Genomic DNA, 20,174 nt, shown 5'->3' on the forward strand with positions numbered 1-20,174 from the left:
GTAAGGATCCTTACAGTAACACATATGTAACCTTTCAAGAAAGAACAAGGCATCCTCACGACCTTTTAGGGGATTGTATCGCTCGCTTTAGTGGAGATGCGACGATAGTCTGTAGTCAACACAGCAAACTGCTTGTAGCATTGCAGGCCCTTACCATCTCAACATATAAAACATTGGCGTAAATAATTTCATTATGTTTTTGATCATTTTCAGAATATGGTTAGGTTTTCTATTTCAATGTAAATAATGGCCAATTATATGTTTCAGAGGTTTAGCAATGCATTGTTATGCACATATTTCTCATTAGTTCATGTTTTTAAATGTGTGTGATAATTTACTTAATTTAAACTTTTAAAGCCACTAAAAGTTATAATTACCTAACTAATTTGAGGATAGCTGGTTAAGTTTTCAGGTGTAGTCATGCATTTTTCTTTACTTACTTATTTTACTATTATCCTTTGTCTGAAAGCATGATTATGCAATATGATGGTAAATTACATTAATATAAAGAGTGAGAACGAGAGAAGCAGATGATACCTTGTCGTGCAAGAAAGAGACATAACTGTAATTACCCGACGACCGTGGAAAAACCAGGACAAATGTATCATTATGATCGTTAAGAGTGATTACGGCTGAATCAGTTAAGGACGCATCATTACTATTTGGAAACAGCATGCATTTTTAAAATATACACTCATAATTTATTACATTATGTAACCATTACTGATGTGTTAGCATCTTAGCTCTCAGTATGCATCATTTGGTAGGAGTTTTTTGGTGTAGATGGAACGGAAGTCGGTGAACGGAAATGTTACACAAAGATGACAGACTCACGTGTAGCAACATAAAGCCATACACAGCCATTTTCATAAATATTAGAGCACATACCAATGTATTGGTGTGCCAAATGAACATTTATGATAGTGAAACTACCCTGGAATATATTTGGTAATCTAACATAGTCGTAAAACGTAATCCCAAGTTTTAAAATACCTATGAAAACTGGCATTACCTACTATGATTATAATACATATTCTCCTACTGATTACCAAACAGGCTCAATAGCACAGGCGGTAGTGAGTGCGCTTGTAATACTCAAGGGCATATTTTTGTCATGGTTCAAACCTCGTCACTGGAAAAGTAACTCATATAAATGTATTTGCAATATGAGAACAAATGGATTTGATTGTTACCAAGTTTTGATGTTAACACATCATTGGTAAGTACTGAAAGACTCACTCACATTTTTTTAAAATGATGAACATAGGTAGTAGCACTTAGAGACAATGATAAGGATTAATATATGTGAAATGCAAATCAATTACTTTAAAAACAGATAATTTCATACAGAATTGTAAGTTCAAACATATGATACCTGCATCTATTGAAATCTTATTCAAATATAATATATCAGGATCTCTACCAATACTTGGTGAAACAATTTCATGACTTTTTTCAGGACTTTAAAATAAAATTTTCTAAGAACTTTTTTTATATCAGTCACTTTATATCTATACTAGTATTATAAAACTGCAGTTTGTCCGCTTGTTTGAGAATCACGCAAAAACTGCTGGACCGATTTTGATGAAACTTTCTGTGTTTTAAAGCTTATTATCCGACTTAAAAACTTGTGTATGTTTTATCTCACTATGAAGACAGGAGCCGGAGATATAACAATAATACAACTTTTTTTTACAACCAAGTGTAACAAATATAAGGTAGGCTCCCATTCCAAGTTCACATTCATATCACAGTTTTGAGTGGCCCTTGCACTGGATGCCACGTGAATGGAGCTGGGAGCTGTAATATATCATTCAAGAATAACAAGATTAATTAAACATACAAAATAGACCTGCTTGTTAATGTTTTGTTATAAAATTTAAATCTTTACAAAAATAAATTCCATGTGAATTTAGTGGACAGGCTCCAAACATCTATATTTAATGTGTGACAATAAACTGAAAGGAAATGCCAAAAAGCAATCCAAGTTAGCAACAGGTTGATGGAAATTAAAGTTTTGTGACTTTCAGTTCTATAACAGTAACTGTTTACTTTGCAGCTTCTTTGGAAACTTTCATGTCCAGTACTCTAGTTTCCTTTCTTTTTCAAAACTTTTGTGATTTTGTAATCTGTAGACATCCTGTACATTGTTTGTTTACTTTTTAAATGTACCTACATAATTTTTTTTTACATATAACTGGGATTAAAACATGGTCAAACTGAATAAAAGGATGTATAAATGTTTTTCTAATGGATTAACTCGCTAAATTACCTAAATTTTAAGGCAATTTTTTGAGTTGGGCAAGAGTCTAAAAAATAAGTTCTTTTAAACGTAAGCATTGCCTCTTTTTCAGGTGTAATTTAGGATGTTATTTTTATTATTTTCAGAGCTAATATTTTGGTGTAAGAACATCCACTCCTAAAATTCTAAAATGATGCCTAGCCTAACATTTATAACAAATATCTCATGGCAATCTATTATTTAGTTTGCTATGTATGAACTGTCATTGTTACTTCTCAGTGTTAAATTTCTAAGCAAATGGAGTACAATATTGAATGTAACAAAACATCTGTTGCAGGATAGATCAAATACCTACCTAACTTGATTTATCCTGATTGTTAAAAAACAAAAATTCAGACTACAGTAAATGTCTCATGACCTTCAGAATAATTACTGTAATCCATCCTCCTTGGAAGATTGAATCACAAAAGGTAGATGCTCCAAGGCCATCAACTTTTCAAGGACTTCAGAAGCTTCATACTCACATAATCAAATACATGCTTTATTATGGTATAATATTACACTATACTTTTTATACTGGTGAACATAATTTGTTCCAAACCGGGTAAGACTGAAGAAACTGTAACGATTTGAAATATATTTATTGGTTAAATATATCTCTGTATGTGTGTGTGCGTGTGCATAGAGGTTACCATTAACAAAATATTATTCATGCAAGCTAGGTTATTACCAGTGTTGTTAAGTAACGAATTACAAGTAATCGGATTACTTGTAACGATTACTTTTCAAGTAATTTATACTTGTAACGAATTACATTTAAAAAATGTAATTCGTACTTGTAATCGGAATACAAAACATTAATTGTAATCGATACATTAAGGTAATCGATACTTTATATTTACTTGCCGTTACTTTTATTCTCGGAACGTATAATGAATACAATTAAGAACAAGAACACTTTTGTATTAGTAAAGTTTATATTTTTACGCTTGTAGTGCTACGATCGTATACACAACATATATAATCAAAAATGAAGAGCCAAAGTGACTTTCAGTGTCTCCAACATTACCCTATCCTAAAATCTGCATTTTTAAAATTTAACACATCGCTGCCGTCAAGTTGAGCGTCTTTTTAGTGTTGGTAAAGATGTTTTTGCCATCAAGAGAGGGAATCTATCTGATGAGAACTTTAAAATGCAATTGTTTTGTAAGGTCAATTCCAAAATTTAAAGAGTGTTACTTTTATTACAGGTAGCTACTTGTATGAAGTATTTTGATGTTACTCAAACAAGTTTGTCCTCAAATATTATTCATTTAATTAAAGATAATAAATTTAATCATTACATGAAATCATTTTTTAAAAAACATATATGTATGTTTATTAATGTAACAAAGTGTAAAAAAAATTGAATCATAGGTCAGTTTTAAAATAGTAGCGGAAAGTAATTGTAATTGTAATTGTAATTTTACTGATTACTTCTATGCAAAGTAATTTTTACTTGTAATTAGTTACATTATCACCACAGTAATTGTAATTGAGCCCAATTACTTTTTCCGAGTACTTTTAACAACACTGGTTATTACCAAAGCCATAAAACTTTAGTGAAAGGTGTTAGATACTGCTTTCTACAGTTCGCACATTCTGTAATCTGCCACCAATCAAGCTGCTCTTGTTCAGTTTTTCGAATAGTTTCCGGCTGTTGACCCTGGTCGCCCGGTCGCGTTACTGCATTGCCTGCACTTTTAGTTCACTCATTACTACAGATTTTCATTACAGTACAGTGTTTCTATTTTCAAGCGAGGTACATTTCCGTAATGATTTTGCATAGAAGAAATCTGAATCAAGGATGCAACATTATATTTTTTAATTCCTTCAGAGCAGCTTATTAGGTAAAGCTTGTTTTAAGTACTTAGGTACCCCTTTCTGTATATTAATTATTATTTGATATTCCCATTAAAACTATATTGACATTCAATTATATGGCAAGAACGCTAACCCGGCATGACCATGGTTTTGAATGTGCTGGATTTAAGAGACCTTTCACTGTAATAGGAACTAAATTTTAAAAGTATAGATAGCTGTAAGTAGTTTAATTTAGACATAAATTATGGCTAGTACTTATTTTGAAAATACTGTGTAAGGGAAGTGAATACTGGATTTATAAGCTGTTCTTGGGGTGCAAGAGTGTGTATCCTCATTGTCAGCTCAGGGTTTGCCGCTCCCTAGCCGACCACCTCGAGAGGCAGGTTGTGTCATTCAGCAGTTTGCTTCTATTATGTTATTTTTGGTTATGCATGGTGAGGTTGTTAAAACTCCTGCAATTTCAAATTGTGTGAGAAGCCATGTCAACTACAGCTACTTATGCAAGCTCATAAGTCATTGTGTTAGTGTCAATAATAATGAAAGTGGTTTTGAATACATGTGCTTAAATTTTAAATTTTTTCAAGTCACCCCTCCCTCAAACCCTTCCCCCTTCCGAAAACAATTCCTGTATCCGCCACTGAAGTAATCTTCATCTTAAGTCTATCTGTACATCTGAATTTCCACAGAACTGTGAAAGAACTCATGCTTGCATAGCAAAATGAAGCCTGGCAAGAAAAAATATTTGAGAGCTATTCAGGTTCATGAAACACCACTGTGCTATGTTTATCTAACAAAGTTTTAAGAAAAAATTAATTTTTTAAGTGATTAAAGGGTTTTAGACATTGCCCATATTGAAACCATGCATTTCGTGCTGAAATGTACTAGTAACCACCAAACTCACGATAATCAATACTATGTTCAATAAAGATAAGTATTTCAAAAGTAAACAAATATGTATTGTCTGTCATAATTGATTCTATATACAGTAAGTTAGCTTTAAATTTATTTATTTTATAAAACAATAATTAACGCACACGGTTGACTCACCAGAGTTAAAATTCTCCATTCTGTCAATTAGTACAACAGTCTACAATGTTTCTTTCGCAATTGGATACCACCCAAATTTCCTCCTAAACGACATATCTCTACTACTACTTTACAGACCAGACGACATTTTACATTCCAATTCCATTCCATCCACTACCTCCCCTTCAAAATCAAAAACCAAACATCGATCTTTTGAATCACACCACCAACAACTTTATTGTACCAGACCTAATATTTACATTGCAAAAAAAGGTATCAACAAACATTTTGTATGCTTTGATTATTTAATATGAAATTAATTTTAACTGTCAAGCTTATTTGTTGATAATACCACAAAAACTAATGAATAAAATGCATTACTTAAATGACCTTTTTTTGTTGGTACCACTGTTTCAATTTCGAATACATAATATTTATTTTATTGCTACATAACCTCATGCTTCATGCATAACCTAGTAAATTATGTTGTGGAGCGATGTGTTTAAATATTTTTGAAATGTTAAATTCGATTCTGATGTAAGTTATACCTATTTTTTTTCTTAGTTTCCGTTATAAATAAAACGTGGTCAGTTATAATTTTCATAATTTACAATATTAGGTACGTTCGTTTTAGGAAAAACTTAAACGATATTATAACAATGACAGTTATGTGTGGCATTATTGATAAACAGTTGGTTTGATTTTGTTTTACAGCTGTACCTTCTGTTTGACAACATGAATTCTTTAATGTGGGTGACTTTCCTTCTCACTTCTTTAGTGTTTATGATGCACATTTCTGCAGAAATTTATGAAACCGACTGTAGTACTCTGAGAATGGGACAGTTCATGTGTCCGGACCCCAATCCAAATTACAATCACATAGATCCTAAAACTCAACAACCTTTTGGTTGTGGTCCAGACAACAAAGCCAAAGGTAAGTCTGCATTCTTTCTCAAGGGAGAATTATATCGCATCATGCTCTTGTAGACTATGTGAAAAACATATTGTGGTCTCTGAATTTCTAAAAAACTCAATTGCATTTTTGTAGAAGTTTATATAAGATATTAGGCCTAATTTATAAAAATGTTATATCAATAATAGAATGTGAGATTATTAGCCTACTGTATACTAGTTCAAATTGAATAATAAATAACATAAAATTATGCTTTGGCATTGTAGAGTATTACATAAAACTGAAATTCATCCAGAACAAGCAAATCACATTTTGGATAGGCAGAATGTTAAAGCAACTTTTGTTGTGATTAAGAATGTGATCTAATTAATCCAGTGCTTGAGATCCACACTCATCAATGTGTAGATAAATATATATTAAAACTAGTGACTGGATGATTCAACAGTGGCTTTTCCCTGCTTTTAGCAGTGTAGAAATGTCACAATACTCATAGAAAAAATTACCTTTTGTGGCCATTTATCAAATTGAGACTGTGGGCTTACATATGAGGTATCCTGACAAATATAAACAAAATCTAACCCTATTGCTATTGTACTTGGCCAATTTAACGCAATAATAAGCTGACTGATAAGTGCTATAGTTAGACCTGTTGTTAAATGTTAATTTTGTCTATGGTTACTTTTTATATTGTAGTGTAAAGTGTAAGCATCTTATACTGCTGTAATTGTAATGAAAGCGATTGATCTAATTTTTCAGTTCAGTGCAGAGCAGCAGAAAACATTGTGTGTAAAGGAACAAATAAATCAACATTTGATCGAGAAATTCCATGCAAATGGACGTAAGTTTTTCTTTAACAATATTCCAAATGTAATTAAAATTCCATTAAGTAATTTTTCTTATTTGCATTTGCAAAACCTAAGATTAATTTAAACTAATCATGCCATACAATATTTTCACTTGCATGTAAATTACTTAGTTACTAGTTCCAATAGAACATTATAATGAATCAAATATATTACTTTCTTTGCTACAAACAGTGGCTCTCTTGTTTGTATTTATTTATCACTTGTTAGATCTAAGTTAGAATATTGTTCAGTTATTTGGAATTCAATTAATGCTTCTGATAGCAATAAATTAGAATCCATTCAGAATAAATTTTATAAAATAATTAAACTTAAAAACTTCTCTCAGCTTAGAATAGATTCTCTTTCTGAATGCCGTATCTATCTGGATTATGTATTTATTAAAAACTGTTACTGTTCAAAATTGAATTGTAAGTTAATTCTTGATAATACTGGCATTAGAATTACCCACTTTAACAGCTGTTTAACATCTACCCTAGGTACATACCATAAAAAGAATGATATAATTTTAGACTCATTTCTAATTTCAATAAAATTGATAATCTTAATCTGTAAAAGTGTAGCTTTATTTGTTTGTTTGTATTGTTTATATGTTGTACTTGTATATATATGTGTGTGTGTCGTGCCCACCGCTAAAGCTCTTGGCTGTTGGTGGGCATGTTACAACATTAATAAATAAATAAATAAATAAATAAATAAATAACTTAAGCATCAACCTCAACTCCAGACAAATTTTGTTTTCTAAGTAAAAAAAAAAGTTAATTTGTAGCTTTACAAGCACCTTTTAAAAATATATATTAAGTTGAATTTACTGTGGCCAATACCACATCCAGATGCAGTTAATTGGGCACCACAGGAAATCAAAAATGTACAAACTTCAAGTTTGCTGAGGATCACTTTTACTTCTCAGCCCGAAATCGACACTGTCACTGCCCCAATTTTACTACAAAAAAGGTCAGTTACACAGCTTCACTTTTCTATGAACGAAGCGTAAACACAAGTAAAGATTTTTAATAAACATCAGTTTCTTCATTGGACAGATAACTACAACCAATAGCTGCATTCTGCTACATGCATAAGAAAGGTTGGCTACCTAAAAATCCGCTACTCAACATTATCCAGTCACTTTTGTGGGCAAAGTTTTTTTTCTTTCTGTAAACACACAACCAGTTTGCAAAACCAAGCATAACAATTTTTTTTCACAATATTGCTTCTTAAAATGTCCCAGACCAACAAGTTGTAAAAATCAGGGTAAGATGACCACGGAAAAGGAGAATTGGGGGGGGGGGGGGGGGAGAGATGTAGATTCCTACCAATAAAACGGAAAAAATTTTAAAACAGACGAGGAGGTTCTCTCTCTCTGTCTCTCTCTGTCTCTCTGCAACTTAAATAATACCTACTGTTCCTAGAAACCATTTTATGTTTTTTCTTAAACTTTTGGATATGCAATTTATGCTTAAACTGAGGCCTCTTTATAATATTCAAAGATACAAAACCAATATGGGATCTATCTGATTCAAACGCTTGCCCTAAAGGGTTTTAGGCAGAAGTTGGCTAGCTAAGCAACAAATTATCGTTTCATTTTCTCCAAAATGTGGCACCACAATCCTCTTAAAGGCTACAGGGATGCATATAAGGACGCAAGTGACTTATCTTTCACGAAAGGCTGCATGGGTGATTCTGTAAGAATCATTGAAACCAGGGGCACAAATCTGTAGGATTCTGAAGGGCGGGGCCCGTGGAAATTATCAGTTGTGGGTTGGGGAGGGGGGGCACACCCGGCCTGAGAGCTTTGCACATGGGGTTAACAAACACATGTCATCTCTGGATAGGGTGTGTGTATGTTGCATGATTCCTATAGTTTGGCCTAAATGAATGCGCAATCAGCAGAAAACTATAATATATACAGAGAGTTTTACATGAAACAGTCTTTATGTTTAGGTTTATCAGCCCTGTTTCACAGTCATGCTTTTACAAGTGCTGTCAGGGGGCTGCAAAATTCCAGGGGGGCCTGAAACACTTCTCCCTCCCCCCTTCCCCGGATCTACACTTATGCTTGAAACTACTATTCGGAAGGTCAACAAAATTGGCTGACATCATTTAAGATTCACTTTTCAATATGTCTTTAGGCTAAAGGTTCCTTTTAGGAGATAATCGGAAACAACTTTTGATTGCTAGCACTCTGTTTTACCGTTGCGCTATCTTGCTTTGTCGCTCATTGCAGTTTTAGCTTTCTTGTGTAAATGGTGCACAGGGTTGCTACAATTTTGCTTGAATTAATGGAGTCACATAACATAAGATAAAAAATTTTAAAGTAAAACAAAAGCCTTACAAATGATCTGCAGGATAGAAAATTAGTTGAGTGTTTGATTGTTTGTTTTATTTTTACAGAAATGGCTACTCATTTGACACTGCAATGCTGCTGTCTATTTTTCTCGGCATGTTTGGAGCGGATCGCTTTTATCTCGGCTACCCTGCGATTGGCCTCCTAAAGTTCTGCACGCTCGGTTGCTCATTCCTGGGTCAGCTCGTGGATATTATATTAATCGCAACTCAAGTTGTCGGACCGTCTGATGGATCTCATTATGTCATCCCTTACTTTGGTGCAGGTATAGAGGTCGTCAGAAGCAACAATGAAACTTACAAAGTACCTCAAGATGATTGGTGAAGTGTTCCTGTATAATTTTTGGGAAACAGTGTACTTATAATAAGGATGATAATGAACTTAGAACTTTATGAGACAATAGATTTGAAGTGCTTGGTATGTCTGCATTGTAAATAATAAGATGACATTTACATTTTAAACCTTAATGTGTAAGTATTGATTGTGTTCTGATTGTATGCTTATGTTAGTTATCATAAATACATACTACTCTGGTTACCTTGCTTACTTTCCAAAAATGTACTATTGTATATTTTATATATTTTTAAAAACACAAATCAGCATGACCTGGTGTAATGAATTTTGTAAGAAAATAATACAACATTAATGTAAATAAATTTGTATTAATTTTATCAATGTTTTAACACTTTAGTTCCTTATACATATTAACAATTATTTGGTTTGAAAACCATGCAGATCAATTTTTTGTGCATTTATGATTGTACATACAGTATTTTACCTAATGATATCATTTATTTACTAAAAATATATTTTATTAAGTTAAAATAAAAATTCTTAAGTTGAAAAATTGTGCCTCACGTATGGTGCTAATGAAAATATGGGAAATTTTTGAAGATAGAAATACAGATGCAAATAAACCAAATATTAGTTATTACATTTTCTTAAATTTGAAATCTTATAAAAAGGTCACTGTGGTGAAGAGGTACAATCACCCAAATATTTTGCAAGTGGGAATTCATGGTGGTGGGTTTTCTCGAGGTATGCTCATACCACCCATTGATTTCATCAATGCTACATTAGCATATTATCACCTTTCATAATCCCTAATTATCTGTGTGTCACTGAGAAGTTAATATCAAGCATTATCATTTCCATGTAAGCAAGGGAAAAGCAATGGGGGAAGAGGCAAATCCTAATAAATCGTACAAAAAATTTTTTATTTTTCCCAATAACAAAGTGGCATTGTTTGGGGCTTCGCCCCCACAAAGCCCGATATATCAACATGCCTCATACCCCTCCTATCCCCGTGGCACTTTCAAACCTCCTGCCTGCGATTTGCGTGTGACAGTGTCACAAGAGGTTCCTCAGTTTCGCTCGCACAGGGACGTCGGTTAGGGGAAGAGTACACCCACGCGTATTTTCATTAAGGCCCACGGACTTTCAGGTCCCCTCTCTTTGTTTGACCCACGTGTCATTATGATCTAATAGCCATCAGCTTTCAAATGTTTTAGTGCTAGTTGTATGTCAGCGTTGCATAACACATGGACACGTTTTTCGGGCATGAATCATGACGCCATATTATATTAAAGTGTAATTTGTTATCACATGAGTGTGTAACTTAGTTTAATATGTAAATTACCACTCTCTTGGACAGCCTTCGGCTTCCAACACTGGGTATTTTCATTAGCATCCCAGCTTCTTTTGTTTCAAGCGCATGACCATGAAGCAAGGGCACAGGTCCACGTCAGGTAGCGTAATGTCCGCATATCGCCCAAATTTCCTCTTTAATTATGTCTTTATTAGCATAGCATCCTGGGGAATTATACCTGGGGTATTTTTGTCTGTGCCTCCGCTTACTGCATTAGAGCAACATGGAGTCACGTCTCGTACCTCAATAGCTGATGCCCAACTCATAATTAGGTACTTTCCGACAAGGAATATGACCCTATTTGATTGTCATGCCATTGGACATTGTTGTACAACTTTGCACTTGTGAATGTGTTTCTGTTGTACACACTCTCATAAAGCAGCAATGAGATATAGCAGATTGTGCGGACTGAGGGAGCACCAACAGGTGTCGTCAAGGTGATCCGTGCACGCCACGTTCATTGGGGCTGATAGGGCTCTTGGTTCCAGTTAAATTTTATGTTGTGGGATGTGCTGCTTAGAGTATATCACCACAGCTGCATAGGCAAGTTCACCTTTGGGGTTTCCCTTTTCTTCTCCAACTGAAACCCACTGCTTGGTTTGGTTTGAGTCAGTGGGGTTTTGGTGATACCTCGTGGAGAAGTTTTGGGTTTATGGCTTTATGTATTCTTTGCGAAAGAGTTTGAATACATTTGATAGCTCTTTTGGGTTTTTAAGAAGGGGTCCTCCGCATTAATTTTTTTCAATGTATTAGGTATGAGTGCTTCTTTGGTGCTTGAGTTAAGAGTTCGAGGAGAGGATTTTCCAAAGTGAATAGATTTCCTTTCTAAGTCTAGAGTTATCAGCTACTCTGTGAGCCAATCGTGGCCCAGTACGTTGTGTTCTTCGAGGTCCTACGCAACTAGGTAGGGGATCTGCATCTCGTGATCGGCGATGTAGCATTGCAAAATGGCTTGCCCTTGTAATGCATGGTGACGTCGTCCCGACCATGGCCTCTAAGCCCATGCTCCGCACCGCTAGTACCAGATCCCTATTTCGGAGCGCACCCCTAGCCCAGCGGGAATGAATCAGGCTAGCACCTCGGGCGTGACCCTACTAGACTCAAACAAACTTCAAGGCACGAAACCCTGGGGGCTCGACCCCATAAAACAATTAAGGAACAGACATTAGGACACAATTATTAATTCACAGGCATTAAACAAGCGTGTCATGAACAGAGTAGACAACACCCTCATTACCAGTTGCCACGGCCACTGGCCTTAATTAAAGTGCCAGTGACAATTATCGAGTCAGATTAGGAGAAATCCAACTAAAACAGTTCACAGTGAGACAATATGTTAATAAATTTAAGGTCGCTAACTTTGACGCCGACCGCCAATGCTCCTCTGTGTCGCATAGACCGCTATGCCTCATCAACGTCTCGCAAAAGCGTGTGCACCGAACACGCTCGTGCGCGCAGCAAAGTGTAGTTCGTGCGACGAGGCGAACGCCATGCAACGAGTGCTGCGCCGCCGGAAGGATCCGGCCGGGTGTGGCATATCCCTCCGCCGCACTACAACAAATTAATTTATGTATATTTTTTCACAGGTTTTATTAAACATTTTTCATCAATTAATATTTCAGTCCTTGCAAAATCATGTTTCACTGTGCGATTTGTCCCGAACCTGGCCGGTTCAGTTTCCCGCGAAATTCACACGTTTCCGCGGGAGGGGGTTCGCGCGCGGCGACACCGGCAGTGTCCTTCAGGAGCTCGAACAGGCCGGCAGCCTGCGCGCAACGCGGAACCATCAACCTTTCTTTCACCGACATGTAGTTTTCAATAGTGTAATATCTTTTCAAACTTTTACGTACAGTTCCGCGGTCGGCCTCAATCTACCATGAGGTATTTAACTTAATTAAATCAGTGCTCCAAGATGAGTGTTCTACGTAATACGTAAGTACTGTGGGAGGTTTACGAGACTTAACGTCGGCGCTTCACGCCCCAACTTAGCTTACCGGCTACTTAGTTTTGGCCCGCACGGGGCAGCCAGCAGGCGACACGTGCAATCGAACGTAATAACGAATCAGTCCCTGGGACACATCTAGGTATCACGTAGAGTCGCCGGAGACACGGGCCTACGTGCCACTAGCCCAGTTTATTAAGTGTTATGTAGTAGTGAAATAGTTGTTCGTCAAAGTGTAATCTGTCACATTAGGGTTTAGGTATCACCGTTGTACGGCATCGTGCCGCCAAATGTATTAACGAATCAGTCCCTGAGACACATCTAGGTATCACGTAGAGTCGCCGGAGACACGGGCCTACGTGCTACTAGCCCAGTTTATTAAGTGTTAGGTAGTAGTGAAGTGTATTGTTCGTCAAAGTGTCGTTCGTCATGTTATAGTGTATTTTGTAACCGCCGCATCACGTGTACAAGTCCGACCCTCACGCGCATTAAAATCGTGAGCCGCCACTGAGGAAGTGAGCTGCGCGTGTGACTAGTCGCGTCGGGCAAACCGTTACGGCCAGAACGGGCAGCACCATGTATTGGGCTGTGCTGTAATAAATTCATCAAATATCTTCCAGAAACTTTGTGTTATTCTTCAGGCGTCCCGAGTGGCCATAACAGCTCGGGGAGCTCTACTGCGTTAACCCCTACCTATAGCCACAAGGCCGAACCTTCCCTGAGATCACGAACCCAAGCAAAAATCACGTCTAAATAGTCAGAGGTAGCGGGGACGGCGTCAACTTGATGCCCCAATTCAAATAATTAAATAGGTTGACGACAGTCGTCGTGCCCTCCTAGATGTAGAGGCCGTACCTGTCCACCGACGTGGGCCTAAGGGAGGCATGTTCCCCTAGTGCACCGTCAGTGGAGTGTTACGATCAGGGACGCACCCGCGTGCGCCCTAGCACGTCAGTAGACGTCATTGTGTTTGTAAATAGTTATACTTCTTATGCTCATTTTTAATTCATCACGAGCCTCCACGATTGTATATATTTTGTAACTTAACAGAACTCTCCAGTCTTAAATATTGTGTCTAAATATTGTACAAATACTTAACTAATTCTTAACTAATTAATTAACTTGTGTTTACGTTTTATCAGTTACCATTCAATTACTTGTATTGTCGTTTAAATAATTATGTGATTTCTTTGAGTACCAAGTTTAGAAATGTAAACCGCAGCCTGGCCCGCAGCGAGACGAGTCTGTCCCATGCCGGCCTATTTCCCCTTCCCCTTCTCTACGGCCCGCGCGCCTGGCGCGCGGACGGACGGAGGAGGGCAGTGGCTAGCCAGACTAGGAGACGAGCAGACGTGATCTCGCTCCGCTCCGCTTCGGACGCGTGTAGCACCAGGGGCGCCCGCAGGATTTTTTCCCAGGGGGGGCAAAGTCAGCTGTTTCATAATTGTATACGCTAAATATAGGGATTGAAAAAATAATACAAACAATTTTAAAGGAAATCTAACTGTCTGTTTATTACTATTCTTCACACAATCACAAATTTTTCATTTTAACAGGAAGTGAACGCTTCTGGAGTCAACGGCAAATGCGTCAACAACTTTTTCAATGAAATTGTCCTTGTCTTCTTTAATTTTCCTCTGTGGGCACAGTCCACTCAGGCGACTATTTGACATCGTGCTTCTTATCCATGTCTTTACTCGTCCTAAGATTAGTTATTGCCAAGAGATAATAGAGCAAGAACAAGTAAACATATGAATTTAAAGTAAATTCATAATGTAGGCATATGTAGGCCTATTTGCTTTTACTAGTTACTACCAAAAGTAAAAGTGCTTAAAAATGTAAAAATTATAACTATATAATTATTTATTTGTAGAATTTTTAAGGGTACAAGCTAAACTGTTTAAAAGATGAGATGGTTTTTAGAATATAAAAAAAATTGTTTTATAGCCTAAATAGTTCTGCCGCAACATTACTTGTTAACACTATTACTTCGACGCTTAATTTATAGAACTAAAGTTTTATTTTGATTAATTGTGTTTGAAATAGTTCCATTTTAATTCACCTCAGTGTTTAAATAGATTCGTTCATTCATACATATATCTATTAAATATCATTTTGTTGGCTTAAGGTGGGTTTACGATTGAAAATTAAGAATTAAGACTTAAGACATAGACGTGTACTTACCATATGACTCTATGTAAACTAGTGGAGCGGTTTATGATTGTCGTGTGTGAATTTTGACGGGTCGTGTGCGAACCATATGATGACTTAAGACTTAACAGAAATGGTTATATTTTATATTTTTCGTTAAGACTTAAGGGAAGCGACCAATCACAACAAACCGGAACCTTTCAGCCGGAAGTTTATGTCTTCGTATTGTACCGAGCGAGGAAGTATTTTTGGTTAGAATTCGTATATTTGTAATTTATAATCATCATCCATTTCAAAAAATAGATATCCCATTTGTCAATAACCTATTTCTAACCTGCTTCTCCATTACGAACAATGGCCGACCATGTGTTTTGTGCTGTGATTGGTTGGAATTAACGACTTCTATGTCAATCATAAACTGTAAAATGTAGTTTTGACTTAATCGTGTGCTCGATGTTAAGTTATAAGTCTTAAGGAAATCAATCGTAAACCCAGCTTTACCTGAACGACCTTTCGATAATCTTTGCTTTCGACCGTGCAGGTTGTTGGTGGTAAGCATAATGCAATCTGAAGAAATTTTGCCACTGCAGGCAAAAAAATAGGTGTGCTCATGGTGTAGTATGTCTATAAAATGCATTTTTTTAAAGTCTTCATCATTGGTCTGAGAATTTTTCCAGAGAGTGTACCATACAGTGACCTCGTTCTGGAAATTGTCCAATAGCTTGGAATATATTTTACCAACTTTTTCCATGGATTTTTCGTATTCTTCCTTTGACATTCTTTTTATTTCTCTTGGGTGCAACTTGAAAATTTCAAATGCAGCCCGATGACGGATGGAGAATCTGTCTTTCAACGATTGTATCAAGCAGTCCAAATAGGGAAGATATATTGATAATCTGTAGTACTCATTGTTTCGGTAGGCTGATTTGCACGATGTGTTTGCTTTTGTACTACTCGAGGTTTTGAAAGACTAATGCTTAGAACTTCAGTATTTTTTTAAACCATCTTCATTATTTTGTCAAACTCTTGGACACTTCCTTCTCTGTAAGTTTCGAAGGTGGAAATTAACTGTTGAATATGGTTTGATACTCTCAACAAATCAACTCTCGGACTTTGAAGCAATTGACTCACAACCTCAAGTATTCCAGAATGCTGGGCTATGATCTGCAAGCAGATTAGAGATGTAATGCACAGTGAAGCTGGAAAGCCTTCTGCCTTGTATCTTTGTTTCCATCTGTGGACATGGTTTCAAGTGCTTGCATAATGTCCACAAACTTTTTATTGAACTTTCTAATTGACTTATATTTTTCTGTCCACCTGGTCTCACAGAGCGTCTGAAGTATGCCAACAATTTATTTTCTCTGCCCATTTTTTCGAAAAAAACTTAACTGTCTCTTTTATTGTCCCTACAGTATTCCTAATCTGTGACAATGTGTTTGAATCGTGGACAGCTAAATTGAGACTATGCCTTGAACAATGGAAAAATAAAGCCATAGGGTACTCGTCATTTATTATTTTTGTACCCCTGTAACATGTCCAGCCATTGTACTGCATCCATCATATCCCTGGCCAACAGCATTATTCAAGTTCAAGCCCCATGTTTTTAAGGTAGAAGTAATCGTATTTGCCACGTTTTCGGAATCTAAGCCACCTTTTAAGGGTGTGAAACCCAGAAAATCTTCCTTAATACAATTTTCAGTCTTGTCTAAATATCTTACTCCCAGTGACAACTGTTCTGTTCCTGAAGTGTCCATAGTCTCATCAGCCAAAATTGAGAATATTTCATTTCTCTTTACTTTTTCAATAAGATCATGTCTTAAAACTGTTGCGCTGGTTTCAATTAGTTCATTTTGAACTCTGTGTGAGATGTAGGTGGCATTTTTTGGTGCATTCTTCAAGTGGTCTGCCAAAGTAACGTCACCTGACTCTTCCCGAAAACTCAGCAAGTCGTTAAAAACTGCGTGCTTGTCTGTTTTCCTTTTAACGGAAGATCATGGAGAGCACAAAAAAGGATAGATGACAGTATTGGTTGTATCTTTTTTCGGTTTGCTTCTATCTGTTGATCTAGCCCTTCATTTACCAGAACATAAATACTTTTCTGTTCACATTTCATGATATACTAGAAATTAGTAGACTTTTCCAAAGCCTCCTGATGCCATGCCGAACCTGCATGTAATTTTGCACTTTAATGAAATTTTTCGTAATTATTAAAGGGACGTGTAATAAAACCACCCTGATAACTACCATGACTCAGTCGTGGCTTAAACAAAACACACAACTTACAAAATGTATCTTTGGCAATTTCAGAGTAAGCCAACCAATTGTATTCATTTAACCAATGGTGCCGGAAAAGCCGTTTTTTATCAGTTACATCATTTTTAAAATTGTATCTTACCTCAGGTTTACATAATTTCGTATTCGTTCTTTAGGATTTTCATGGAGATAGCTACCAATATCAAATGAGAAAAATACCATACAATAAATCTAAACTACACCGAGACAACGAAACCAAATCACAAAGCTAAATCAATGAAACCATATAAACCATATGTAATCAAAGCTTGATTTCCCTGACAACTATCAATTCAAACCCAGGTAACCTAAAAATAAACCATTAATATGTGTATATCTTGAAGACATGCATATCACTAGGAAATTAAGTTTCAACAATGCCATGGCAAAATCCTTTCAGCCATTTCAGCATGAAGAAGTAATTACATTATTACGCTCCAGATCTATCTCACAAGAACCGTACATTTTTCCGGGATAAAAAGTAGCCTATGTTTTTATCGGGCCTCTAAACTGTCTGCACACCAAAAATCAGGTCGATCAGTCACTCCGTTGAAGCGTGAAAGATGGCCAAATAAACCAATAAAACATAATAAACCAACAAACACACTTTAGGATTTATTTTATGTGTATGGATGAATGGATTTAGTGTTTTAGCGTCTTTTAAGGCTTTCAGCTTTTTCTTGTATTTAATCACTACACAGATCATGATATAAAACAGGCAATCTTAAAATTTGTTTATAAAATCTAATGCCATTATAACTTTGATATAGGATTAGTATAGACTAAACTTCAAAATAAAGTCAAATTCAATTTAAACATATATTTATAGCATGAAATAATTCCAACAATGGACTGGAAATATACATATACATATGTCTTTACAGTGTAAAAATTACCTTTTAGTGTCACTGACTATGTATAGATATTAAGAGGGCGGACTCAGTGGCACCATAGAAATTTATTTCGGGAAGGGAGTTGAAAAAATGATCAAATAAGAATTTTTGTGTTACAGAAAACTTACGTCAAGGGGCTTGGACGTTACATTATCATTCTCAACACGCATCACTGCCTCTGTGGTTTGTGATTCCAGGCGTATACATGTTCTCTTATATCATTTAGACTGTATGTTTGTTGGCGCATCCACATTGTAAGGGTGATTCTCGCGCTGATGCCTTCGAAGTGTTAGAAAAATGTGCAAATTTCTTTTCAGATAGGGCTCTCCCTGACCCTTTCCAAGGTCATTATACGTGCACTCTTTTTTTATATTATTTCCAAGTTCCGCGCTCCCCATCCCTTCAACTCTTCCACACCGTCCTCGCTTCACCTTCCCCTCCTCCACTAGGCCTGTCGCGCATGCGCAGAAAGATTCTGGCGCATAGTACGAGCCTGTCTTTAGGCGCTAGTACTCTACGGCGGGCAACGGAATGTGAGCGATGTCCGGCATGGTGTAGGATGTGGGAGCGGGCGGGAAGAGACCGTGGAGGTGGGGAGTCTCAGACTAGAGTGGCAGCCGGCAGCTGAGTTGACATATCATCCAGCTTCGATCGTCGATCATCCAATTATTTTGAACAATAATTAATTACCGTTGCAGTTGTTAATAATTTATGTGTAATTTTCTTCAAATTATATGTTAAACATATTTTTCACTCAAAATCTCAGGGGGGGCAACTGCCCCTGCTGGCCCCCCCCCCACCCCCTGCGGGCGCCCCTGTGTAGCACGGTTTCGTAGTTCGCTAGCAGTATAACTTTCTTGTTATAAATAAGAAGTTCACTGCAGTTTTATCATCTTGAGTCTTTAATTGCACGTCTGTACAATCTTACACGTTTTCATTCTCCCTGCCACACAACATGGCCGCCCGGATGTTGGTTAACATGTTGCCAACATAACATCTTACATCTCCTTTACTATATATGGATTGACACTAAAAACATACAAAATTTACACCCAATAAACTACAACCAGTTCACATAGTTACATGGCTCAACAACAGTATCTGTTTACATTTCAAGTTTACATACAAAACACTACAATTAGGTAGCTCACATGCAACTGTGACTGTTTACATTTCCATATGTCTACAACTAATGTACATAATCCTCTAAATAGCGAGGCCTTCTAATAGCCCTTCCTGGCCTAAGGGTTGGCAATGAATCGAGCATTGTTTCTTCACTACCACTGACGGAATCAGAACCCAGTTCAATAATAGAAGTAGCACTTTCACAGTCTCTTGGCAAGTCAGTATCACAACCTGAAGGCACATTATATACAAAGCCAGGTACTGTCCTTAAGTGTTTTCTGTTTCTCCGGTAGACAGTGCCATCTAACGTCTTAAGCAAATATGAGCGAGGTGTATCATATTTACTAACAATAGTGGCTGGGTTCCACATATTACCTTGTTGAACTCTAACAAACTGATTTGGATGCAATTCAGGGAGGGCTTTCGCACCCCTATCAAAGTACAACTTCTGACTCTCCTGACGTGCCTGTAATCTATCAGGAACATCAGCATGAATGTGTGGTTTAAGCAGATCTGAGTGAGTGGGAATTTTGGACTTCAATCGACGGTGCAACAGCATTTGAGCTGGGGACAGTTGAATACCAGGAATAGGAGTATTTCTGTATTCAAGTAGTGCTAGAGATAAGGGGATTTTACACCCTGATACCTTCCGTAACATACGCTTTGTAATATCCACTGCTTTTTCAGCAAGCCCATTAGACTGAGGGTAGTGTGGACTAGTGGTTTGAACTTTAAAATTCCAACATTCAGCAAATTTCTTAAATTCATAACTGTTGAAAGGCACATTATCAGAGACAATTAAATCTGGACTACCTAAACTAGCAAAAACATGTTCCAACTGTTTGATTACTTCAGTTGATGATTTATCTGTA

General features: G+C 36.6%; 2 protein-coding genes across 4 annotated transcripts in view; one reads left to right on the forward strand and one right to left on the reverse strand.

Moving 5' to 3' along the window:
* LOC134541980 (patj homolog) overlaps positions 1–5,333 on the reverse strand; it is a 197,638-nt gene extending 192,305 nt beyond the window's left edge. The window contains exon 1 of one of the 2 annotated variants that reach the window (XM_063385752.1): positions 5,153–5,326. The gene's annotated coding sequence lies outside the window, so the exon portion shown is untranslated. Of the gene's footprint in view, positions 1–5,152 lie in introns of both variants that reach the window. The other variant, XM_063385750.1, reaches the window with a different exon arrangement.
* Positions 5,334–5,535: 202 nt separating this feature from the next.
* Positions 5,536–9,922, forward strand: LOC134541791 (TM2 domain-containing protein CG10795). 2 transcript variants are annotated; one of them, XM_063385470.1, is made up of 4 exons: positions 5,536–5,668; positions 5,846–6,065; positions 6,801–6,882; positions 9,299–9,922. In XM_063385470.1, exons 2-4 carry the CDS (start codon positions 5,867–5,869, stop codon positions 9,573–9,575), a joined length of 558 nt encoding a protein of 185 aa, XP_063241540.1. In that variant the 5' UTR covers positions 5,536–5,668; positions 5,846–5,866; the 3' UTR covers positions 9,576–9,922. The 2 variants fall into 2 exon arrangements, with proteins under 2 accessions (XP_063241540.1, XP_063241539.1); XM_063385469.1 differs by having other exon boundaries at positions 5,651–5,750.
* Positions 9,923–20,174: the final 10,252 nt, after the last annotated feature.

Source organism: Bacillus rossius (assembly GCF_032445375.1).
Source record: "Bacillus rossius redtenbacheri isolate Brsri chromosome 4 unlocalized genomic scaffold, Brsri_v3 Brsri_v3_scf4_2, whole genome shotgun sequence".
In the NCBI taxonomy this organism is placed as follows: Eukaryota; Metazoa; Arthropoda; class Insecta; order Phasmatodea; family Bacillidae; genus Bacillus; species Bacillus rossius.